At 46.7% G+C, this 25,154-nt stretch overlaps 2 protein-coding genes across 7 annotated transcripts in view; one reads left to right on the forward strand and one right to left on the reverse strand.

The window, feature by feature from the left end:
• Positions 1-1,661: 1,661 nt before the first annotated feature.
• Positions 1,662-23,885, forward strand: TMEM243 (transmembrane protein 243). Of its 3 annotated transcripts, none has more exons than XM_059934027.1 (5): positions 1,662-1,877; positions 2,410-2,699; positions 20,471-20,521; positions 21,890-21,994; positions 23,309-23,885. In XM_059934027.1, the coding sequence occupies exons 2-5, from the start codon at positions 2,622-2,624 to the stop codon at positions 23,429-23,431; spliced, it is 357 nt and encodes a 118-aa protein (XP_059790010.1). In that variant the 5' UTR covers positions 1,662-1,877; positions 2,410-2,621; the 3' UTR covers positions 23,432-23,885. The 3 variants fall into 3 exon arrangements, with proteins under 3 accessions (XP_059790010.1, XP_059790011.1, XP_059790013.1); XM_059934028.1 differs by having other exon boundaries at positions 2,642-2,699; XM_059934030.1 differs by lacking the exon at positions 20,471-20,521.
• DMTF1 (cyclin D binding myb like transcription factor 1) overlaps positions 23,747-25,154 on the reverse strand; it is a 44,277-nt gene continuing 42,869 nt past the window's right edge. For all 4 annotated transcript variants that reach the window (XM_059934025.1, XM_059934023.1, XM_059934024.1 and 1 more), the window contains one exon: positions 23,747-25,040. In XM_059934025.1, the coding sequence (XP_059790008.1) occupies positions 24,931-25,040 (110 nt within the window). In that variant the 3' untranslated portion in view covers positions 23,747-24,930. The remainder of the gene's footprint in view (positions 25,041-25,154) is intronic.

Consider the following 25,154-nt stretch of genomic DNA (forward strand, 5'->3'; position numbering starts at 1 on the left):
GCACAGGAAATTGATGAGACAAGAGAATAAGCAGCTCTTGAGCAAAAGGGTCACCATTCCTGACTCAACCTTCCTCCTCAAATACACCCTACACGAATATATAGCCTCTCTGACCTGTCTTCTTGACTCTCCTCCTCACCTTGGCTAACAAATGCTTTTCTTTGGGGGTCTTGATTTAGAAGGCTCCTCCAGGAAGCTTTCCCTGCCACCCGAATCTGGTGGGTGCCCTCCCATGTATGTCCATGGTGCCCCTAGTGTCCAGATCACAGCACTCATCACCATTGATGACAACTACCATTTGGATACTTACTTGCCAGGTGTCTGAAATATTCTCTATTAGATTATCTAAAAAAAGCAAAACGGTTGAAGTTAGATATTCTGGTTCCATTTTTTATTATCTTCACTTTTTACATAGGAAGGAGCTCAAGAGAGTTTAGATGTTAGATAACTTTCCCAAGATCACATTGCTTGTAGATGGTGGCATCAGGGTTTGAGGGCAGATATGATCAACCTCAAAGCTTGTGCTATTAGTCACTCCACTGTACCTCCTCCTTTCTCTACACTGTAATCATGTGTCTCTATCTGCACTCCAGCCTCAACAATATGACCTTGACTATCTCTTGATTACTGTATTACCCTCTCTGGTGGTTGCCTGGTACAGAGCAGGTTCTCAGAAGTATTTGTTGAATGAATGTGGCAGCATGTGAGTGACCTGAAATTATTTATTGGGTCAAACTTCTAATAGAACTGGGTGCAAGATTGTGTAGCATTCCTCTCAGAACAAAAAGTCCTGAACAAAGAGAAGATCATTCATAAAATATATAACTGGTAGATCAGATAGGCACCATGCCCAATTCTACTCAGTGTTGCAAATTTCACATCTGTAGCTCTGTGGCTCTTAGTGCATCCCTTGTCCTAATCCTTTGTCCCAAACTCTAGAGGGACCACGTGGAATCTTTGCTTGGATTCTAAGTGTCACAGGGCTACAATGTTGCAACACGGGCTCTCCTTGCCAACAAATGTAGTCACAGCTTTCTTCAGTGTAGGAACCGTAGTGTCCAGGGTACCTAGCGTGGTTGCATTTGTTTCCTAATACTTATAAATGATCCCAAATGTAGAGTGACGCTATGTTGCCTAGGGGGCCTGTCCACCTCCGGTTCTCTGCGTTCTCAAACCCGAAGAGGCTGACATAACGACGGGTTGGTTCTCTGTGGCTGCATATATATGCTTAATCAGCATCATCATCAGCAGGATGAGTGGACAAGTCCAAGACATACCTAAGCACGTATTACCTCCCGACCGTCACTGTCCAGGACATAGGTTCCCTATCACAGGACAAACATACAAACAACCCCAAACCATATTTATCAACGACCCCCTTTCCGTGCTAGTGGTGCAAAGACTGGGGTGGTTAAAGCAGGCTGGTTGTTTTTAAAAAGTTTCAGCCCACTGCAAGGCTATCTTCCGAAATCTGCTCAGCCCAAGTGGGTCGCGCAGGCGCTAATTACTAAGAGGCTGAGAAACAAGGAGCGGAGGAGAACGGCCGCCCGGCGGGGAATAAACTGGCACCTCTAGAAATAAAGCTCCGCAGCCAATGCGGCGCCTCGGCACGCGGGATTGGCGGCCTCGGCCGTGACGTGGCCTGGGCGGGCCGAGTCGGTTTGCGACGGTGGCCGCGGGTCCCGGCCGGGGGAGCGGAGCGGGGACCCGCCGCGCACCGCCCGGCCCGCGTGCCGGCTCTCTGCCAGCAGGGAAGGTCCTTCGCTCCGCCACGCCCCGGAGGCTCTGCTCCGCCTTCCAGCGTCGGCGTGGACCAGGACGCGTGCTCCCTAGTGCGGCCGGGACTCCCCAGCGAACGGGCGGCTGGGGATGCCGAGGTTTGGCCTGCGGGCGCGGGGCGCTTCCGGGAGGGTGGCCGGGCCGGGGCGGGATCCCCTCCTCCTGCCCCGAGAGCTCCAGGGGAGCTGCGGGAGGCGCGCCGGCCCTCGGGTACAGGCAACACCTGAGCGGGGATCCGAGTCGCTCGGCGCCGCCGCGACCTGATCCCAGAGCGCTGCGGGAGGGGCGCGCGGAGCGCTCGGCTCTGCTCCGGCGGCTTCACTTCTCCGGCCGCTGGCCACTGGGGCGAGAGGGGTGGAGCGGTGCAGACGGCTGGTAATGCCTTCTCCCAGGAAAAACTACCCCCCCCCCCGATAGTGAAGGGATCACCAGAACATTTAGAAAGCACGAGAAGTTACCGTGTCACGGAGAGGAGTGGCGAGGGCGGGGAAGCGGGGAGCTCCGGGGAAGCCGATTTGCTCCGCGAGCTGCGGCGCGAGCCCGGCGGCCCGGGCGCTGAGATTTGGGGAAGCGGGAGCCGCCGGGCGGGGCGGCCACGCTGTGTTTGTTTCTTTTCACTTCCTGCGGCAGCTGCTCAAGATGAGGAGGGGAGCGGGGCTCGGGCGGAGCGGCCTCGTCCCGTGGGTCTGAGCGTCCACCCCCGCCGCCGGGACTTCGGCCCCCCTGGGCTTCGGCTATGAGCGCTCGGTGACCGGCGGCGCCGCGAGTCGTAGACCCGGGACTTCGGGAGGCAATGCTGGCTCGGCTTTGAGTGGCTTCGGGACAGTGAAGAAACCCCTAAAATGGAGGACTTTTCCAACAGGACCTACGGCACCAGTGGCCTCGACAACAGACCACTGTTCGGAGAGACGTCGGCCAAGGTGAGTGCGGTCCGGGACTCGGGGCCTGGGTGCTTGTGTTTGTGGGTCTGTCCGCACCCTCCCCTTCCCCGCCCCCTACCGACCCGGAGCCCTGCTGGGTCCTTCTGCGGCCCCTGAAGGCCCTTGGAGCAAGAAAGTGCCTTCAACCCCGCTTCATCCCTCTCAAGATAACTTGCGCTGCCCCTCGGCTTCCTCTTTGGTACAGGGTTGGCCAAGAGACTTGAAGGCTGGGGAGTGGAGAAAAGTTCAGAAAGTTCTGGGCTGCTGGGGGTCCTAAACGGGAGTGCGGAAGCCCTCTTCCCCAAGGCCAGGTGGTCATGGTGTTTGCACATCCGCTGGTCCAGCTGGAGTGCTGACCTTCAAGAGGCTTCAGGTGTGCACCTGAGGCTTCCGTAAGAGCCCAAGAGAGGTGCTTCTGATTCGTGTTTATCTAGAGCCCTTAAGAGTTTACTGCTGAGGCAGCCGAGCAGAGAAAAAGAGAGGCGTGAAATGAGGGTTTCTTTGATGGGACTCCATTCCAGGAAGTGATCAAAGTGTCTCAGGCCCAAAGAAGCTAGTAGTACATTATTTTAGGCTTTTAAAAAGTATAATGTCTTCTTACAAGCTTAATCATGTGATGTCCTGGGCCAGTAATTGAAGAGAGCTCTTTTCCTGTCCCCAACATTAACTTTCTGAGTCATTTGGGCAAGATTAGCTAGTTTTGTTTTTTTTTTCACCTAGAAAGTGGCATAGGTGATCTTTGACCCCTGACAAAGTACTTTCAGCCTCTCAAAAAGTAGGGCACATATGGAGTCCAGAGCTTCTTGGGTTTCTCAGCTTCGTCAGGGACCTCTTTAGCAGAAAGGATAGGGAACTTGTACACCCGACAGCCTGGGGCATGACCCTGAATTTGGAAGCTGCCAGCCTGCCAGGAGGCTACTACTTTATTTCTTTTTTTTTAACTCCATGTGGATTTTGCTTTCTCTTCTCAAAGGGACTTTATAAGAAAATGTTTTAAGCTTTATGTCTAGGAAGTTGCTCCTTGTTTATCCTGTGACTTTGCATAATCCCAGCCCACAGTACACCTGGTTTTGAGAAGCACGGCCCTGGTCCAGTAGATATTCCTGTTTCTGCTAACATTATTTTTTATTTACTTATTTTTTAAAATTTATTTTATTTTATTTATTTTTGGCTGCGTTGGGTCTTCGTTGCTGCACGCGGGCTTTCTCTAGTTGCGACGAGCGGGGGCTACTCTTCGTTCCGGTGCGCGGGCTTCTCCTTGCGGTGGCTTCTCTTGTTGCGGAGCTCGGGCTCTAGGTGCGCAGACTTCAGTAGTTGCAGCACGCGGGCTCGGTGGTTGTGGCTCATGGGCTCTAGAGCGCAGGCTCAGTAGTTGTGGCTCGCGGGCTCCGTTGCTCCGTGACATGTAGGATCTTCCTGGACCCGGGATCGAACCCGTGTCCCCTGCACTGGCAGGCGGATTCTTAACCACTGCACCACCAGGGAAGTCCCGAACATTTTATTATTTTTTTAAAATTTTATTTAATTTTTTTGGCCGCATGGCTTGTGGGATCTTAGTTCCCCACCAGGGATTGAACCCAGGCCCTCAGCAGGGAAAGTGCCAAGTCCTAACCACTGGACCTCCAGGGAATTCCAGTCTGCTAACATTATTGAGCATTATGTGATAGGCCCTGGGGTGTCCAAGGAACCCAGGTAGATGGGGGAAATATGTGAGCAAACGTGATGCGGTTGGATCTGTGCTCTGAGAGGGCATAGAGGGGACGTGTTGGGGTACAGGGGAGAGAGTGGTCACTTTGTTTGGGAAGCTTGGGGAAGATCTTAGAGGATGGATTCTACATTCAGAGTGTCCGGTAGCCTTCGGCTTTCAGATATGGATGCCCCTAAATTGGGGTTTGATTAGGAGAGGATTTGGGGCCTGGAGAATGGAGGCAGCTAGCTGCTTGAAGGGGTCGGACCCAGGGCATCTGGCTGCCCAGCTGTCCTGAGAGCCAAGAAGTTCAGTGTCTCCTCTACATACCTTGGTGCACAGGTTGGGGTTCTGGGTGATGCAGACCTCTGACCTCCTTTGACCCTTGAATACTGAGGTAGATGACTCCATAAGGGACTTGTTGATTTATAGAGACACTTAGAAATATTGATGTTTCTGACTCACTTGGGCCCAAATAGTCAATGACTGTAAGTTTCCCTGTTGCCTATGATCCATTTGAAACCCATCCAAGAAATTGACTATTCCAAATGTATCTCTGTTTATTGCAGATTTATTTAATCCAAGAGCATACACCCCTAGCATTACTTAGGCAATTTTAGGCGTCATAACAGTAGAATCAGCTACTCGGAGGAAAAAAAAATAAGAATAATATATATTTCCAGATCTCTCAGAATTGCTTCCTTGAGCTTCCTGTGTGGGGCTGACAGTATGATTGGACATACAGAAATTGTACAGAATGGAGAAAGGAGAGAGACTTCTGGTCTGAGGATGGGAAGAAGCATCATGTTTTGTATAAATTGAGATGCCGTATCTGAGGAGGGAGAGGCGTCTGTCTTTATTTTTTTTTTTAATTTATTTTAATTTATTTATTTTTGGCTGCGTTGGGTCTTCATTGTTGTACACGGGCTTTCTCTAGTTGCGGCGAGCGGGGGCTACCCTTTGTTGTGGTGCGCGGGCTTCTCGTTGCTGTGGCTTCTCTTGTTGGGGAGCACGGGCTCTAGGCACGCGGGCTTCAGTAGTTGTGGCTCGCGGGCTCTAGAGCGCAGGCTCAGTAGTTGTGGCGCACGGGCCTAGTTGCTCCGCGGCATGTGGGATCTTCCCGAACCAGGGCTCGAACCCGTGTCCCCTGCGTTGCCAGGCGGATTCTTAACCACTGTACCACCAGGGAAGCCCGAGGCGTGTGTCTTTAATGACAGCAAATGATTTTGAGGACCTGAGTGGGCAGCGCACAGGGATGGGGCCTCAATAGTGAAAGGATAGGACACGTTACAGTGGAGCCATTCCGCTGGAGGATGGTCACTGCCAGAGCCGGGAGGCTTCCCCGGGACCCTGGGAAACCCTTCACTGGCCCCTGCATGTGTGCGCTCCCAGCGTGCTTTCGCCTCTGAGGAAGGGAATCGAGAAAGGGGAAAGCCCACTTCCTGTCCTATTCTGACAGGTCTTCTGAGCTTTTAGTAATCTTATCTGCCTTTTAACAACTGACCAGAGATAGCCTCTTAATTTTAAGCCTAGAAAGGACCAGAGCTTTAGGTCCAGCCTCTCCCTCTGTGGCCGAGATGACTGAAGTGCACGGAGCAGAGTGTGGAGGGAAGTCGTGTTTCCTCAGTGCCAGGCAGCGTGCTCTGCATTCAGCGTTCCCTAGTTTTATCACCCAGTTCCTCTGTGAGATGGGTGTTGTTACTGCTATTTCACACGCAGGGAAGCTGAACTACGAAGCGGGCTACGTGTTTAGTCGCACAACTGGCTCTCCTCTGGCGATGTTTCACGAGTTGACTAGGATAGTAAATGGTGAGGTGACTTACACAGTCTGGGTCACATGCTCCAGAAGTCACTGTGGACGTTCACATACTTGGCTCTTCCACAGGAAGTAGGTGAAGTGGTTTGCCCAAAGTCATGGAGTGAGTGAAAGATACTAGCATCTGCTATAGAAATACACAACCCAGTGGGCCCCTAGCAGCACCCTCGTGGGCAGTCCCTGAAGGATACCAAACTCCAGATTCATTCAGTCTTTAGCGTGATGTTTAGGAATAACTTTACAGACACAGCCATGGAGCGAAAGGTAAAGCAAAACAGTTTTCTGTTGTTACTTAAACATCTAAGGGATAATAGACAAGAAAAGGAAACATATTCATTCCTTGATACCTTTGGAATTACATATTGCTAGGTGGGCTGTCGCATCAATCCTGGTCAGAATATCCAGATGCTTTTTTCGTCTGTTTTTATTCCATCCCCAGTTCTGGGATGTAATACATCTCTTTCAGGGGGAAAACAAATGTGGCACAAATGCCACGGTAGTACGATGTATCTGAGGTTTCTGAGCATGTGCTGTTGCTTAGCACTTTCTGAAGGAGCGCTACCCAGTAGAAATATAAGATGAGCCATGTATGTGATTTTAAATGTCCTAGTAGCCATATATTTACAAAGTATGTGCGCGGGCCTCTCACTATCGCAGCCTCTCTTGTTGCGGAGCACAGGCTCCAGACGCGCAGGCTCAGTAGTTGTGGCTCACGGGCCCAGTTGCTCTGCGGCATGTGGGATCTTCCCAGACCAGGGCTCGAACCCGTGTCCCCTGCATTGGCAGGCAGATTCTCAACCACTGCGCCACCAGGGAAGCCCGATGCAGTTAATTTTAATACTATGCTTTATTTAATTCCATACATCTAAAATACTATCATTTCCATATGTACTCAATATGAAAAGTGGAGATATTTTTCCATCCTTTTTTTCCGCACTAAGCCTTTGAAATGCAGCGTGGATTTTCACTTACAGCCCGTCTCAGTTTGGACTAGCTACTTCAGGTGCTCAGTGACCACATACAGCTGGTACTCCCGTGTCCGGTAGTGCAGTTCTAAAGCAAGTGAGTTATTAGTCACGGTGGTTGTATAGTCACGATCGTGAAACATTTTTCTTTGTTGCGGGACTTTTCAGAACCTTTAAAATGTGCTAATTTTCACTGAGACTGTGGTTGGAGCGGGAGGGCGAGTACTACTTCCTGTGCTGTTTCCGCGGCTGGCCTTTTGTTCACTGGCACAGTCAGTGCCTTAACTCCGTTCTTACCTTGCACGCCCCTCGCCCTCAGCAGGTCTGAGCTGAGTGTCCACAGAGCCCGCTTCGGGAAATGTCACTCTAGGAATCTATCCCCTGCTCCTCCCTTCCTAGTACGAACTATAACCTGGAGGTATTCCCCCCACCACTCTTGTCCACGGCTGCCTTTAAAATTTCCTTTGGGCTGTCTTTCTGTCTGGGTAATGGAAAGGCTTTAAGTTATCCTCAGGGCTTGTGAGTCGATCTTGATTTCTTGATTTGCTGGCTGGCTGCGGAATCATCCGAACTCAGTTTCAGCCAGTGGATTGGTGAACCTAGCGGGGAGAGGGAGGATGGTTCTCTCTGGGGAAGAGGGCAAAGCAGTATCCGACAGCTACTGCGAATGGGCGAGGGGGGAATACTTCATTCCTTGGAATGTAGTGTAAGCCGGTTCCTGGACCAGCCTCTTCTATTGATTTTCACTAATAATAAGTGATTCATCGTCTGAGAACGGTGGTGACCATTCTTGTCCCTTTATTCCTACTTGGATGTGATGTAAGAAAAGTGAGTGACATTGGAGGAAGGCGCATACACTGGAGTCAGATAATATAGGGGGACCTTCCGTGTAGGGAGCAAGTTAGTGGGTCCTGAGGCTCAGATCTTTGGTTCCAAAGGCGGAAGTTCCATGTTCTAAAGCACTTTCCTGATCCTTACCTCCCCTCCCTGCAAAAAAAAAAAGCAAATAAACAAAAACAGTGAAAAACAAGGTCTTTTGATGACCTGTAGTCGAATTCAGACCATTCAGAATTGGAGCATTTGGCTTCTGCAAATAGTAGTGTAAGATGAGAATGCTACTTCTTGCCTTTTTCGGGTTGGAGGTGAGGGTTGTTGCTTAATTAAGAACAAAGCTGGGGTTAGGATTGTTGTGTCTGCCTGCCGCCCTTACCCCTGCCCAGACCCCCAAAGGCTGTCCTCCGAGGGGTGCGGGCTTCCGGCCTCTTGACACAGCTTCTGGGTGATTTCTCTGAGCACAACACCTATCTCCCTCAAAGCAGAGCTAGTCGCCCAAGGGATCGGATCTGTTGTCCCCTTGCCTCTCATCCGGGCGGCCAAACCACTTTTAGTTGCCATTTCTTGTGCAGGAGAAACGGTTCAGGATGATAGACGCCAGGACTTCCTTCTTTCCTGCTCTAATCAGTCTTTTCCTCCCCCACCCCTAGACCAGAGGACTGGGGATCTCTGGGGGTTGCACTCAGGCATTTGTATTTTGAGAAGGCTCTTGAGAGGATGCTGGCGCATAGGGAGGCTGACATCCCTGGTCTTCACCGTTGCTCTGTGGATACCCAGTCCAGACTGGCACCTCTCCACGGATCCCTTTCCTTGAGCTCTTGGCAAATGCTCTTCTTCTTGCTGTGACACCCTCTCTTCCCCACATATCTGAATCCTGCCCAGTCTAATTTCCCACCTTCGAACCTCCCTCACAACCCAGCCTGCACCCATGCTTCCCTCCTACGAGCCTGGTGGTCAGAGACGTCTCCTGGTATTTACTCCTTGTGCTGTGAGGGATTTGTATAGATCTTGCCTCCCCGGCCAGCGTCTAAGCTCCTTGAGGGTAGGAGCCAGTTGCCTTATTTCTCCAGCCTTTCTAGCACTCGGCACAGTGCCTTACCTAGTTCTGGATTTTATATATATTAAGTTTTTTTTTTTTTAATTGAAGTATACTTGATGTGCAGTATTATGTAGGTTACAGGTGTACAATAAAGAGATTTACAGTTTTTAAAGGTTGCTGTCCATTTATAGTTATTATAAAATATTTGCTATATTCCCCATGTTGTACAATATTTCCTTCCTTGTAGCTTATTTTATACCTAAAAGTTTGTACCTCTTCATCCCCTGCCCTTATCTTGCCCCTCCCCGCTTCCCTCTCCCCACTGGTAACCACTAGTTTGTTCTCTGTATCTGTGAGTCTGCTTCTTTTTTGTTATATTTATTAAATCTCAAGTGAAATGAGCATCTGGCATCACTAAAAAGTAACCTGCTTTCTTGGGACATCCTAAACCATCAGGAGAAGGCAGGGGCTCGTGTTCAGAAACCTGGAGCACTGGGTACCAAAACAGGAAGGGGTGCTTCAGGCTCTCGTGCAGTTAAGGGCTTCACTCTCTCCTCTCCTTGCTGAGCTTCAGCAAAGAGGCCGTAAACATAACACAGTACCGTAGAAAAAACTTAAACTGAGGCCTGGTCTCTCAGAAGCTGGTGGTCTGCTGAGTTTTTCCCTCTGTAGACAAGGTTGTTGCAGTTCTGTGGTAATAGACTGGGTCTACTAAATTGAGTCATATTTTTTTCTTGGGGTCAGTCCATAGTTCATGTGTAGGTATAATGACCATATTTTCTGCACTGCCATAAGGACACGTGGGTTGACAAACTTGAGTGTCCCTATGGGGATGATGGAATGCGTTTGAAATTGGGCTGCCCTAGAAATGGGGGCCAGGGTCTGGGGCCCACTCAACTCCCACTCATCTCTGAGGACCTAAGCTTGTTGGTAAGATGCCCCAATAGATGAGGTAGAAATAATACTAACGTGAGCAGCCGTTTACTGACTCTACTAAATGGCAGTCTGTTCTAGGGCTTTACGTGTATCATCTCTGATTCCTAACAGCAACCCTGCGTGTTCGACCATTGTACAAATACGGATTTATTTGTACAAATATGGAAACTTCGGCTTCAGAGTTAAGTGGCTTACCCAAGGCCACAGGCAGGCATGTGGTGGGAGAATAAGTGTAAGTCAGGTCTGTCAGGCTCCTGACGTCCTAGGCCTTGCTGTAGGCCTCCCAGTTCTGAAGGTCGGAGCACATAAAGATCCGGCACTTCCTGTGGTACCAACTCTAGGGATCATTTTGGTCCTTAAACATGGGGAATGGACTTCCCCGGTGGTCCAGCGTCTAAGACTCCGCGCTCCCAATGCAGGGGGCCCAGGTTCGATTCCTGGTCAGGGAACTAGATCCCACATGCAGCACCTACGAGTTTGCATGCCAGCAACTAAAAGATCCCGCATGCGCAACTGAGAGATCCCACGTGCCGCAGGGAAGACCAGCACAGCCAAATAAATAAATAAATAAATATTTTAAAACAAAAACCAAAAAAAAAAAAACCATGGGGAATAGGTTTGTTTTGTATTTTTACTGTGATCTCATTTCCCTAAGTGATGCTTCAATGAAAATAATCTATTTCAAATATGCCTAACTGTGAATAATATATTTCAAGTATTCTCCTCCTGTGGGGAGGAGAATCTGGCAGGGTGGGTATGACAGAAATATTCACAACTGAAAGATGCTTCAGAACGTGAATCTGTGAAATAAGGGAAATGTTTCAAAGTGTCCATACATGTACCTTCTCTAGAGGGACCCGAGGGAGAGGTCGGTGTTCAGAGCTACAGGCAGCCGTGGAGACCCCGGTGCATTTGAGAGCTCAGAGCATGAGAGTGGGCGAGTATGGGTGTGTGTGAGTCTCATAAGCTTTCCTCACGTGCCGCTACTCCTAGGGTTCTCTGCGAAGCCTCAGGACAGCAGCCCCGTGATCCGGGCTCGCCATTTCGCAGAGTCAGCCAGGGAGGCCAGCTGTCTCCTCGCTTCACCCCGGGGACACTGTCGCCAGCGCTGCCTCCGGCCACGGCGTGGGGGGAAGCTCCTGCCTGTTCAGGGCCGCGCAGCTCTGGGGGAACCGAGGGGACCCACTGGCAAGGCCTGAGGTTTCTTGCTTCCGAGGGGCCCAGACCTCCTCCCATGTGTCACGTCCTCTCACCGTGTCTGTCCCAAGACAGCTGCCCCTTAGCCTGCTGACTGGGCCATTTCCAGAGCTTTCCTGACAAGACGTTTTCCACTGGGACTTGGAAGAAGAAAAGGAAAATCATTTCTTCTTCTTTTTCTTTTTTTTTAAATAAATTTCTTTCTTTCTTTCTCTTTTGGATGCGTTGGGTCTTCGTTGCCGCGTGCGGGCTTTCTCTAGTTGCGACGAGCGGGGGCTGCTCTTCGTTGCAGTGCACGGGCCTCTCACTGTGGTGGCTTCTCTTGTTGTGGAGCACGGGCTCTAGGCGTGCGGGCTTCAGTAGTTGTGGCATGTGGGCTCAGTAGTTGCGGCACGCGGACTCTAGAGCGCAGGCTCAGTAGTTGTGGTGCACGGGCTTAGTTGCTCCGCGGCATGTGGGATCTTCCCAGACCAGGGCTCGAACCCGTGTCCCCTGCATTGGCAGGCGGTTTCTTAACCACTGTGCCACCAGGGGAGTCCCCCCCTTGTATGTTTAATACATGCTGATTGGATTGCCTTTCTTCTCTTTCCCTCACAAGAGAAGATAATCACTGTCTTCAGGGACCTGAAGATCTTTTGCGCAAGGAAGATGAACATGGGGTCGAGCCCTTTAATGAAAGGAGGAGCAAAGTGCCAGGGAGCATGGAGGAAGGGGATAATTCTACTGGGGGCATCAGGTCAGACTGCTTTTGATTTTTAGACCCAGAAGCAGGAGTAAGATTTGACAGGAGGAGGTGACTGGGAATCCCAAGCAGGAGGTCCAACTGTGCTGAAGAGGTGGGAGCAGGAAAGTGCCGGGAAGGGGGAGGGAACTGTGAGTGTTCCATTGCAAGCAGACTCTAGAACTTGGGAGGGATGGTCAGAGGAAAGCCTGGGCCGGGGGAGGAGCCTTGAGTGCTGTGCTAAGTACAGTTGTCTTCTGGAGGCTGTCGGTTGTTGAGTGTGCATGTGTGTGTGCTTTGATTCAATGCTTAATTGTGTGTGTACTGCATCCTGGGGCATGTGCCGTGGGCTGGAGAGGGCATCTTTTCTCATGGAGCATATATGTATTACAAGGAGGATGGAAAGGCACTACACAAATCCTTGTTCTTCCCTTTCTTTTCCTTACTAAGCTTCAGTCATCCTAGCCTACTTTGTCTTCCAGTTTCCGAGCTCACTCCTGCCTCAGGGCCTTTGCACCTGGGGCACTGCCTTGTTTGCAGTACACTTCTCTTAGATCCTTGCATGTCTCGTTCCTTTTTCTTTAAAAGGTCCCCGCTCAAACAGGAGGATTCCTTGACCTCCTTTTTAAAAATAGCCCCCAGCTCCACTCTGGTCACTCTTCATTTACCCTGTTTCATTTCGTTCCTAACTTCCTCACACTAAGCATGTAAAAAGGGTGGAGAATGGATGCCAAACATCAAAGTGGGAAGCAGGATGGAGGGAAGGCTGTTCTGATGTTGGAGGGGTTGAGATTTTGGGGCCAGAGATGGACTCCATGAGGGAGAGATTCAGCATAGATATGAGGACAGAGATAACTAATAAGGCCAGGGAATGGGTGCAGGATTGGCAGAGGAACAGGCTGCCCTCCGGTCCTCTTCAGGCTGGAAGGAGTGGAAATGGTGGGGGGGAGTTCTTCTTTTTCTCAGCATCTTTTTTTTTTTTTTTTTGTAAAGATGTCTGCTGACGGACAGGCTTCAAGAGTGAGACTGGGAACCTGAGTGGAGGTGGAGCTTCAAACCACTTCCTGGAGAGCGACTGCGAAAGTCAACTCAAAATAAAAGGCCATGAAAATACAGTGAAGGCCCAGCTGAATACATGAATTTGTAGTAACACAGTTAGTTTGTTCTTTCAGCTGATATTTGAATATCTCATATATGCTGGGAATATTTAGAGGGTTGGCAGAAGGAAATGACCGGTTTCCCCCCACCCACTGGTACGGTGGCAGCTTTGTAGATTCAGAAGAAGAGTCTTTCCACTCTGGGTAGTGGCAGCTCCCACAGCCGCGTGGCTTGGCTTTGTCTGAGTGAGACAGAGGTGCTCCTGCCTCTGGGTGGACACAGGCCCTGTGGGGTACACAGCTTGGAGAGTGCAGCATTGGGCTGGGTTTCAGCCATGGGCAGTGGCCCAGAACCCAGCAGTGAACAAGGAGGACATGGCCCTTAGCCTCCCAGGCCTTACAGTGTGGAGGAGGAGACAGACAAGTAAACTGGCAGTTAACAGGTAGGATAGTTGAAAGGCTTCACAGCAAGGCTTAGCACCAGAGCCTGGAAGTGGCTGAGGGTTTGGGAGTGACTCGGGACTGGGTTTTCAAAGCATCAAGAGCAGATGAACACATCCACCAGAGAGGCTCTGGGCATTGCTGAAACTGCCGGCTCCATGGTCAGGTTAGGGCTTTGGTGTGACAGATTGGGAATGATCTAGTCAGTGGATGCCGGGGAAGACCAGGCTCAGGGGCAGTGGAGGAGAGGGTTGGAGGAGAGGGATTTGGCAAAACGGGTGCTGAAATAATTGAGCTTGCTGAGAAGAGGAAGGGAAGAAGTTGCCATGAGACTGCCAGGGACATACATCTTAAAAATAGAGGATGTTTTTGTCTGTCTAGGCTGCTGTCACAGAATACCACACAGACTGCGTGACTTACAACAAACATTTCTTTCTTTCAGTTCTAGAAGTCCCAGGTCAGAATGCCAGCATGGTTGGATGAGGGCCTTCTTCCGGGTTGTAGACTTCTGTTTGTGTCCTCACCTGGTGGAAGGGGTAGGGAGCTCTCTGGAGCCTCTCTTATAAGGGCACGAATCCCACTCGTGAGGGCTCCACCCTCATGACCTACGAACCTCCCAAAGGCCCCACCTCATACTGCTGTCAACATTAGCCATTAGGATTTCAACTACCAGTGTTGGAGGGACACAAACTTTCAGACCATAGCAGAGGATATTACTGAAATTGCCATCTCATTCCAGCCTGGGGAGCAGGAAATGCCTTGCCCACCCCCCCGCCCCCCCGACTCCTTCCTGGCCCGGTTACACCTGGGATGAGTATGTGGGTGGCACAGGCTCTGTTCGGGAGAAAGTTGAGAGGCAGAGGCAGCAGGGGAAGTCCAGGGCGCGGGAGAACTCTCTGTGTGGTCCAGGAAGTACTTTGCTCACACAGAACGGGTTTCAAGGGGTGGTGGGGTGGCTGATGGAGAACTCGAAGGTGCGGAGGGTGAAGATTGACCCGGAGTGCACTTGGGGAGGGATGGGGTCTGTAGGGCTGCCTGTGATGTTGTCTGAGGACTTTGATGGAGTCGCAGAGGAAGGTGGAAGTAACACAAAACTGGAATTCTCAGTCTTCCCCCGCCCCTCCCTCCAGGGCGTGTAAGGGAATGTTCTCGTGCTGTTGTCCATGCAGGGTTTTCCTTTCCCGAAAGGAGCTTTCTGTTTTGCATGGCTTCTCCCTGGGAGTGCTGAGCAGCACTGCGGAAGGACCAGCTCCTGGGCTGGAGTTGCTGTCGTGCCTCTGAAACCAGTGCTTGCTGCTGTGACAGGAAGTGAGTGGCTGGGCTTCTGTCCTCAGGTTCGGGAAACCCAGACCTGGAGGTGCCCATGGTTTACTCCTGGTATTACCGTGGGGTCATTGGCCCGGGAGGCACCGTGAGGGCTCGGGCCTCCGTGGCTGGTGAGAGCCTGACCTCTTGGGCTACGGGACCAGGCTGTGGCTTCTGCGGTGGTGTTGCATGTCTGTCCCGGACTAGTGAGGCCGGGCTGTCTTCTGACCAGAAGCTGAGATTTCTGACAAGTCAGGCCCCGGATGAGTGGTGAGTAGCCTCTCCTGGTGAGAGGCGCTCTAAGGAAAATGCCATCGGTCACCTCTATTTATGGTTCTGTTATTTAAGCATCATTCACAGAGCACCGGCCGGCAGTGTGCCAGGCTCCCGGCTGCCTTCCCCCCATGGTTAATTAACTGCCAGTCTTCATGGAGGAGACGGCCAGTGAATCCGTACGTGTAAAGTCTGGGCCATGTGACCCGGGAGCCCTGAGGCAGGGGCATCTCCCATCCTGAGAAGTGCCCAAGGAAGCCGTCCAGAAAGGGTTTACAGTGGAGGCGATGTTTGAGCTGCGCCCTGAAGGATGTGCAGTTAAATTGGGTGTGTGGCATTTCAGCCATCCTACTTCTCAGCCCTCATCTCACTCTTCTGGGGACATTATGCCTTCAGCTATTTTTACGTGTCAATATAAGAAGCAATTATGTATGAAGTAGCTGCACTTTCTGCCTCCCAGAATTTGCATAGACCCATGCGACAAACTCTTCTTAGATCCAGGAGAAGTTTGCCTGTTCTAATGATGCAGTGTGCTTACTGTCATTAGTGAGAGCTTTGAAACCCATTGTACTTCCTTCTTGGCTGCCAGGAATCTTAGTACTAACATTTGAACTTAGAGAAGTTTTCTTTACTCAGACTTTTCCTTGTAAATCCTTTTACTCCTTCTTTTTAGTCCCCAGATCCCTTTAGGAATTTTGCCATGCTCTTTTTACTGTTGCTTGAATGGGTTAGGGTTTTGCTGTGATAGCCCAAGCTTTAGATCCATTTTGGAAGCAGGCAAAACAAATTACTGTGGAAATGGAAGCGTGATTTTGCTTGTTAGGGTTCCAAGCTGTCCAGAGCCAGGATTTTTCCTGGTTGCTGAGGACAAATGCCAGCTTTTGGTTATTTGGGATGTTCCCAGAACCACGATTACCACCGGAGCATTTGAAATGAATTTGGAGCTTTGTCTTGTATCAGGATGCTGGTTAATGACTGACCAAGCAATCTGGGGGGGCTCCTGTGCTTTTTGATTGCTGGGGAATAGGTCTTCTACTCTGGCCCAGGTGCAGCCTGAAGCTGATGATCCAGAACCATAAATTGTTAAAACTGGAAAGGACCGGATATCAGCCCAGTCCTCTCATTTGATAGATCCAAATGGGTTAAGGGATCCTTTTGAAGTCACCTCGCTAGTCAGTGAGATGAGAACCTTGGTCCCTTAACTCTTATTTCAGGGCCCATATGTATTAGTCTAAGGATTCTTAGACCTTTTGAACTGCTCACTAGGCTCGCGTTTTGCAAAGAGCATTGAATAGGAGACTTTTGCCATTATCTGGCTGTATGACCTTGGGCAAATCGGTCTGACTGAACCTAGTTACTCATTGGTAAATGGAGATAACATATTCCTTACTGCTTCACAGAGTTAACCTTCTCTCATCCCAGGTACAGACACTTGGTAGGCACAACCATCTTTTTCTCCTTCCCCATTTCAAAGGAAGACGAAGACGTGCCTCTTTTGGGCTCAGGCTGCTCTCTCCACCTGTACATCGCATCCCAGCCCCTTCCCTCGCAGCTTTTTTTTGTTTGTTTTTTTTTGACATCTTTATTGGAGTGTAATTGCTTTACAATGGTGTGTTAGTTTCTGCTTTATAACAAAGTGAATCAGCCATACATTTACATATATCCCTATATCTCCTCCCTCTTGCGGCTCCCTCCCACCCTCCCTATCCCATCCCTCTAGGTGGACACAAAGCACCGAGCTGATCTCCCTGTGCTATGTGGCCGCTTCCCACTGGTAATCCTTGCAGCTTCTTGACGTTTTTTCTCCCCGGGGTCTTTGTGGAGTCCCTTCACTCTGAGCTCCCTTTTCTTTCCTCCTTGCCCACCTGGTAGTCCTCCCCCTCCAGGTTTGACTTTCTCTCATAGTCTCTCCCTGATTGCCCAAGATACCTCTCCTTTCTCCTTCGTGCCCACTTGCGCTCTGCGTTGTGCGAACTTCTGGAGAGTAGAGATGGTTTTATTTGCGGTTGTATTTGCATCTGGGATATAGTAGATAATTTTTTTTTTCAGCTTTATTGAGATAATGTTTAAGTGAATAAATAAATGCCTTAAGAGGTAATATATGCTGAGTCCCTCTTGAAACTATATATGTTTGTATATGTACGTTGTTATGTTCAAGTGCTCACATATATAAATTCATGTACATGAGGTAAGACTGTCTCTCAGCCTGTTGCTGAGTAGATGTCTGTGGGAAGACAACTAATTCCCTGTCCTGTCATCTCTGTGGGTAAAGATTAAGGCTGATTCTGATCCTGCTGAACTTCCTTGGGGAGTGAAAATAAGCAGCAGTACAAAGTGTAAAGCTCTGGTAGGGAGAATGGTTTTGTTAGATGGAAATAGGGCAATAATAAAACTGGGGAGGAGACAGCTAGTTTTTCTGAGACAGAGAAACTGAGTTAATAGAAACTAGCTTCTGATGTGGAGATAACTCTGGTTCTGACTTGGAGCTATTAGCTCTAACACTGCCCTTTGAAATGGTAATTAATGGGCGATTTAATTATTCTCTCTTATTCTATCTTTGGAGACTGGGAACAGGGCTCCCAGGGCTTCAGCTGCTAAAGCCCTGAAAAATCATCTCTGGGCCTAGAGAGGGGTCTCCACTCTGTGATATGAACTTAGCAATATTCAAAATGGTTTAGCTTAGACTCAAAACTTTAGAGCAGTGCTTCACACATTTAAACGTGCACACAGATCATGTGAAGCTCTTGTTAAAATGTGGATTCTGATTCAGTAGATCTGGGGCAAGGCCCAAGGTTCTGCATTTTTTACAGGCTCTCATGTGATGCCGGTGCTGCTGGGCCACAGACCACTCTGGGTAGCAAGAGTTTAGAAGGAAGTAGGAGGTCTTCCAGAGTTAACTCTGCTATTTCTTTGGTCTGGATTCCTGGTTACTTCAACAGCAGAAGGCCTAAAGCCAAGGCCTTGGCTTGGAGAAAGGAGACCCTGTGAGAAACAGTTCTGCCGTCTTCTGAATAGTTTGTCCCATCTTGGGAGTCCCAGAGAGACTGTATCCTAACAATAGAATACCTGATACTCATGAAGATGATTTGGGATTCTAGACAGTGGGCTGTCTAGAAGGCAAGCAGAGAAGTATTCATTAAAGATTAGATATATTTTCATGAATGATTGAAACCAGTTAGGCTTCCATGGATAAGTTCAACAATCTAAAACAACCACTTACGAGGAAGTCTTCATTCCTGAAAGGTAAACACTTTACTGTAGTACTTTGCTAATGGGGGTGCTCTTTGCAACTTGATCTCTTTGTCTAGACCAGCAGTTAGCATGCTAGGCTGCTGTTTCACTGAGAAGTATAAATGGAATCTGCTGTTGCATTGAATCCTGTTTCCATCACTTATTGGTATTGAGATTTTGGGCAAGCTATTTCCCCGAGCCTGTGTGGCCACCTGTAGAATTGTCATAATATCATTTCACCCCAGGATTTTTTTTAGGAGATATACAAAAGCTTTTGGCGTAGGCACCATCTGTTCACCATTATACCCCTCTCCCCTCCCCATTTCGATCCTGGTTGGCAAACTTGCTGTACCATTTGGAGAATAGTGATTCATGTTGGCTACCTCTCACCTGAACCTCTTCACTGGCCTCTTTCTATTGGTAAGAGCTCTTGTGAGGTATGCAGACCTTTACAGACTGTTGCAAATACCTGGAGCTCATAAGGAGATGGGAGCAAATACTCTTGGCTTCTTAGAATAGACCAGAAGAGTTGAGGTGAAACTTTTTCACAAGGCAGAAACAGTGGGGTTCTCATAAATGGATTGTCTGTTAACACATTTTCTGTTAAATACACATTTGTCTTGTGTGGGAATAAGTTAACAGTGATCAGTGATTGGTCCCTGGGTCTCTTGCATAACAGATGGTCCTAGTTTCCGACTCTTGTGTCTGCTGTGTTGTCTTATCTAGCTGACGTGGTGATTAAGACCTGTTCTGAGCCCTCAAGTTTAGTAAGGGTGTAGCTGGCGTAGTTCAGCTTCCTTTGTCCTGTATAACATTTGAACTGCAGTGGCCTTGGTCTGGAGTGTGGTTTATCCCTGGTGAGGTCAGAGACACCAGATATACTTGGCTTTGCTTCACTCTTCCCTCCCAGCTTTGCCTGCCTGGCTCTTCTTTGGATTCTTATCTTTAGAAGCAGACAACTTGGAAATGAGTGCTCAGTTGCTCTGTGCAGGTTCCTGTGCCCTTCCCGTCCTTGAGCTTTTGTTTTCTGGCTGCTCATATTCCATATCCTGCTGTTCTTTGCTCAGACGTTACCAACACAGTCTTTAAGGCTGATTCTTTAAAGACTTCAGCTTTGACTTTTCAGAACTAAGATTACTTGATATTCTCATTGGCCATAAGGTAGTATTTCCTAATCAGGTCTTAAACCCTTACCACCTTATTCTGTAAGCTCTGTAAATAAGTTCTGTCAATCTAATACATATTATACATATAATATTAGTATATACTACTACTATTTATATATTATTGATACTTTAACTTTTCAGTTCCTATAACTGAAACCATCTAACCAGTGACCCTGATTTAGATATCCTATTTCAAAGTTGCCTCTAACTTGCTGTATGATTTTAGGCAAATAATTTAACAGCACTCACTGGACCTAAATTTACCTTAACCTGTAAAATCAGGATTGGATTAGATCAGTTCTTCAAACCATTCTTTGGAGTTGGTTGGGGTAGGGATGGGAATAACAAGAAATCTCGATGGGTAGAACCTCAGGCTCCTCATTCAGATGATTCTACGTTGCATTTACTTTTAGATTACATTAAACAAGGACACTTAAGCTGAATCACAAATAGGTCCAAACTCATGATGGCACTTGACACCATCTAAGTCTGGTTTCTTGTTGTTTTCACCGAGGCTCTCGGCTGGCCAGCCCAGGGCTCCTGTCCCTTTGCTTCTGCTCATACTGTTCCCAGCAGCTTGTGGATTATTTGTAAGCCTCCCTTCCCCATCCAGGCCTTCCCAATCTTCAAAAGGCCCTAATGTAAAAATGTCCTGTCCCTTCAAGAAACCGTCTCCAGGGACTTCCCTAGTGGTCCATGGTTAAGACTCCGTGCTCCCAATGTAGGGGGCCCGGGTTCGATCTCTGGTCAGGGAACTAGTTCCACATGCTGCAACAAAGAGAGCCCGCGTGCCGCATTTAAAAGATCCCACATGCCGCAACTAAGAGACCTGGCGCAGCCAAATAAAAACCAAAAACCTTCTCCAGTTAGTTGTCCATCTTCCCCAAATACCTCTTCTACTCTGGTGGCTCAGTACACTCTGTCCTTCTGGCAGGTGTTTGTGTGAAGCTCAGAGGGGCAGGATCCTGGTTCCTCCATTCTAAAACACCATAATGCCTTGCATTGTATCTTTCTAAAGTGCCATGGGTTTATCATATGGCTCAAAAATTCTTTTCTCTTTCAGGATAGAATCATCAATTTAGTTGTTGGCAGCTTAACATCCTTGTTGATTCTAGTAAGTATCTTTATTTGTGTCTCACCCGGGCTCTTAGCCAAAGTTTTGAAAACCTTAATATTGTGGTTCAATCAACTCTCCAAAAAAAAAAAAAAAAAAAAAAAAAGTTAAAAGGGGCCAGTACATGAGCATGTGAAATATTCCAATCATAGTTAAAGTAATGCTTTCAATTTTGTTGACACTTAAACAAAACTGCACTTGGTAAGTGGAGTAGCTAATTGATTTCCACTCTCACCCCCTGGTTGAAGGTGAAATAGCACAAGTCAAATAACTTGGTTTTCTGGGTTTGCCTAGTAAATCTGTACTATGTCAGTGGCTACCAGTAACTCTCTTCTGTACATAACCCACAACTTCCCCATTTCTGCTAATGCCTTTACTTTTATTTTGTTCTTGAAGCATGTTCATTATCCTTTGGTTTTAAGAGATTTTAGTTTTTCATCCTGTATACTACAGCTTGGTGCTATCACAATAAAATAAAACAAAGCTACATTTCCCAGTCTGAGAATGACATTTCTTTGGCACATTTTCATTAAATGTAAGAGAATTTTAGTGAAGTTTGTTTCTATGACTTCTTAATAAAAAGAATGGGTATGGGCTTCCCTGGTGGCGCAGTGGTCAAGAATCTGCTTGCCAATGCAGGGGACACGGGTTCGAGCCCTGGTCTGGGAAGATCCCACATGCCGCGGAGCAACTAGGCCCGTGAGCCACAACTACTGAGCCTGCGCGTCTGGAGCCTGTGCTCCACAACAAAAGAGGCCGCGACAGTGAGAGGCCCGCGCACCGCGATGAAGAGTGGCCCCCCTCACCGCAACTAGAGAAAGCCCTCGCACAGAAATGAAGACATAACACAGCCAAAAATAAATAAATAAAAATTAAAAAAAAAAAAAAGAATGGGTAAAATGTTATATCTAAGGTAGAAAGAGAACTATAGGATATTAGAAACCTAATTTTTAGAATTTTTCATGTTAAGCAAAAACAGTTTTGGTTTTTTTTTTGCTGGAGTATTCAAAATAACAAAAAGTTTAGAACTTTTCAGTATAGTCGTTAATCCTGGGGATGAGGTTTAAATGCTATCTAATCTTTGATAAAGAGGTTATTTTGAGGTTAGCCAGTTTTACTGTCCTGTGGTGGTTTGTCTCCTCTCATAAAGGAGGAAAAGGTTAGGAAGATTAAGTAGAAATACTGAAAAAAATAACACAATTGAAGGTATTTTAATATTTTATTAAATATTAACATTCCAGAAGGCAAACCTGGTGGTAGATATCGTTTTACAATGTGGAGCATTTTATACTATTACATTGCCTAAATGCCAGTCTAACCAAGTCTTAGAATTATTCCTGAGGCCTGACATAATTTCTCTTCATACAGGTAACGCTGATCAGTGCTTTTGTTTTCCCTCAACTACCTCCAAAACCGCTGAATATATTTTTTGCTGTCTGCATCTCTTTGAGTAGTATTACTGCCTGCATACTTGTGAGTACTATTTAGAATTTAAATTCAGTATCCTTGAGGGCTGAAGGTGCCTAGGGCAGAATTCCCAGCTCTGGTAGACAATCTGTATAAAAGGGTGTCTCTAATTATATGCCATCCCTCTCCCCCAAAGCCTGTCACAGTTCTCAATGTTAAATTGCAGGGGTTTTTTTGAATCTGAGTTTACTTTTCTCCTAAATCCCAAAGTTGTAATCTTGTAACCCTAAAAGGAAACCCTGCTCCCTTGATAGCAAAAAAAAAAAAAAAAAAAAAGACTTAGGTCGCCAAAGATTTGATGTCATGTATTTAATTCATCTTCCTTCAAGAACTACATACAGAGCCCAACAGGCTTTGGGAAATGCCATTACTCCTCTGTTTCTAATAATTTCAAAACTAGTCTGTTTTAATCTTTGAGCTTTATCTCCCCAAATAAAAGTAATTAACACCAAAATCTCTTTGCAAACCTAAAGCTACAGTTGTACCCTTTTCACAAGAATGTTCAATTTTACTACAGAGAAGCCTTTCTTTTAGGTAAAGAAATAAAGATGGTGGTGGACTCCCAGTTAGGTATTTGCCAAGTGTTCGGTCATTTCATTAGTTGGCTGTTGTATTCATTTCCCTTGAGGAGAGGCAGAATCAAAACAGTAAACTTTTTTTTTTTTTTTCCTTCAAAACAGTAAACTCTTAAACATAATTGTTCTGACTCACATAAGGCTTTGTGCTTATCTGAGTTAAAATTAAACCAGAGGACATTTCCCAGATTCAAACTCAATGATTCTGCTATATTCCTATGACCTGAGGGAAGAATTGGCCCATCCCACTTTGAGAGCCTTGGGAAAAAAGCTACCAGAGATGCTCTCCTCCCACTCCCAGCCAGAAGTGACTGACAGTGATCTAGTTTAAACCAAATACATGCACGTGTGAAGCCCTAGTTTTGTTGGCAGTTTGAATCAGTTAAAGGAATTAAAAAGTTGTCCTCCCTTCCAGTACCTAAAAGAGCTGTACGTTTTACTCAAATATATTTAAAATATCTGTTCTTGGATGACCTGCCAAATGACTGTGGACTCTTGGTTTAAACATTGAACAGAGTTAACTGAGAATGCAGGAATAAAGTATGGTCTTGGATATAGAAACTCAGTTGGTACCACTTGAATTATAAAGAATAAGAATAAAATTCTGGCTGCATTAGTCTCAAAATTTAGGGGGAAAAAGTATATATGGATGAAATTGGTCACAGTGGAAAAGAATTAGTTGTATTTAAAATTTTTAATATTCAGCCCAGTGCTATTACTTAAACTTTAATTCTTCTTCTTTTAGATCTACTGGTATCGACAAGGAGACTTAGAACCGAAATTTAGAAACCTAATTTACTATATCTTATTTTCTATCATCATGTTATGTATATGTGCAAATTTGTACTTCCATGATGTGGGAAAGTGAGTCTGCCAAGGAGAAATACTTACCAGGTCTCTTCATCAAAGCTATATATTTGGACTTGAATAAGAACTGGATAAGGTATGCTGAACAATCTCCTGCATAAGTCTGATACATGATTTTCATGTTAATTGTAAATCTAAATTCCCTCTTGCAGGGGAGACATATCCTAGATCACTTTGCTTTTTCTTTAAGGAGCTGATGTTGCACTTAAACATTCCCCCTTAAAGCTCAAACAGCACAAGTCATTTTCACTTTTGAAATTAAAATTTTTTATAATGGAATTGCATGGCGAAAGGCTATGTAACAAACAATCTTGCATTTTAAGACAAATACTCTTTTATTTCTGTTAAACTGAATATACAATTATTGTTCCCTAGGCAACCAACTTTTGCTTATAACTACAATTTCACGTTAACAAAAAACACAGACGGTGAAAAGACAACTTTGATTGTGTAGATCTAATCACAATAATAAATAAAATAATTTATACAAGTTTTTTTTGACTTTTCTATAGGGGTCATATTCATTAAAGCCCTAGAGGCTAATTTTGGCTTAACCTTCTCTGGTATAGGAATGACTCTTGATTTGTTTCCTTTCATTACAGAAGCAAATTTTGTTTTTTTAAATTGCCTGAGAGGGAGAAGTTATATCAAACCCCCATCAGTTAATGCACTAAGTGAACGGAAAACTCTGATCCTCTCCTCAACTATTTCCTGGGTAACTTATATAGCAAGACATGTCATAAAAGGTCATGGCATAGGACAGGCAACTTTACTTCCTTTCCCATTTAGTTTTACTTCAAAGTGCTAACTTTGTAAACTGATGACAGTGGGTTCTGAGGGGGTGAAAACTCTTAGCTTCTCGTGAATTTTGTCTTCCTACTCTCATCCATGTTAAGACAAACAAGCCTGTAGTGAATTTTCTTAACTCTCTTAATGCTTTCCTCTTTGCCCAGCCTAAATCAGCTCCCACTGCCAGCAATGGGTAAACCAAAAGTAACCACCACACCCCAAGTCTCAAACTACTTAGAAGATAATCTTTGTGGAGAAGGTCACTGGTAAGCTCTAGACCATGTTGATGTAACTTCTCTGAAATATAAACAGGCCTATTTGAGACTGGATAGAGTGCCATGTCTGATCTTTAGAGATGAATATTACTGCTTTTAAAACAGCAGTTAAGCTTTGGTGATTTTAAACTTCTCTCAGCTAAAGTGAATGAAATTCCCTGCTGACAAGTAACACTAATCACTAGGATCTCTACAGTTAAGAAAGACCCCAGTGCTCCACTCAACTACACTCTGTCATAAGACTAGACCTCACATGATATATTTAAAGGAGGTAAAAAGTCATAGCAGCAACACTGTATGTGGCTTGAGCACTGTAGCTATTTAAAAGCCAGAGGAATGGTAAATTAAGCCTCTTGGGGGTTGCTCCTATTTCTTTGGAGATGTTGTAATTAACAGTGTGGCTTCTCTGCCTGAACTACCTGTTCCTAAGAATTACCTAATGACAGTTTACCAAATCCTCAACATCTTTTGAGTCTTCTGAAACAGGACTGCCCAGAGATGATCCAGTGATGTTTGATTCTTCTCGATGATGTTGGAATATGGGATCTGTAATGAGATAAGTTTCAAGTTAATCTTAAATGTATATATCCTCTAATCCATGTCAAGAATTTAGAGTAAGTGTTCTTCTACCAAAGTGAAAATTTAACAAGAAGATTTCCA

The sequence above is a fragment of the Balaenoptera ricei genome, chromosome 9 (genome assembly GCF_028023285.1).
Source record: "Balaenoptera ricei isolate mBalRic1 chromosome 9, mBalRic1.hap2, whole genome shotgun sequence".
Classification (NCBI taxonomy): domain Eukaryota; kingdom Metazoa; phylum Chordata; class Mammalia; order Artiodactyla; family Balaenopteridae; genus Balaenoptera; species Balaenoptera ricei.

What these genes read in the sequence shown, in the direction of transcription:
- TMEM243 (XM_059934027.1), top strand. Translation starts at nt 2,622, where the DNA reads ATGGAGGACTTTTCCAACAGGACCTACGGCACCAGTGGCCTCGACAAC. An exon ending in TCGGAGAGACGTCGGCCAAG is followed by an intron (nt 2,700 to 20,470) that starts GTGAGTGCGGTC and finishes TTTCTCTTTCAG; the next exon opens with GATAGAATCATCAATTTAGT. An exon ending in TAACATCCTTGTTGATTCTA is followed by an intron (nt 20,522 to 21,889) that starts GTAAGTATCTTT and finishes CTCTTCATACAG; the next exon opens with GTAACGCTGATCAGTGCTTT.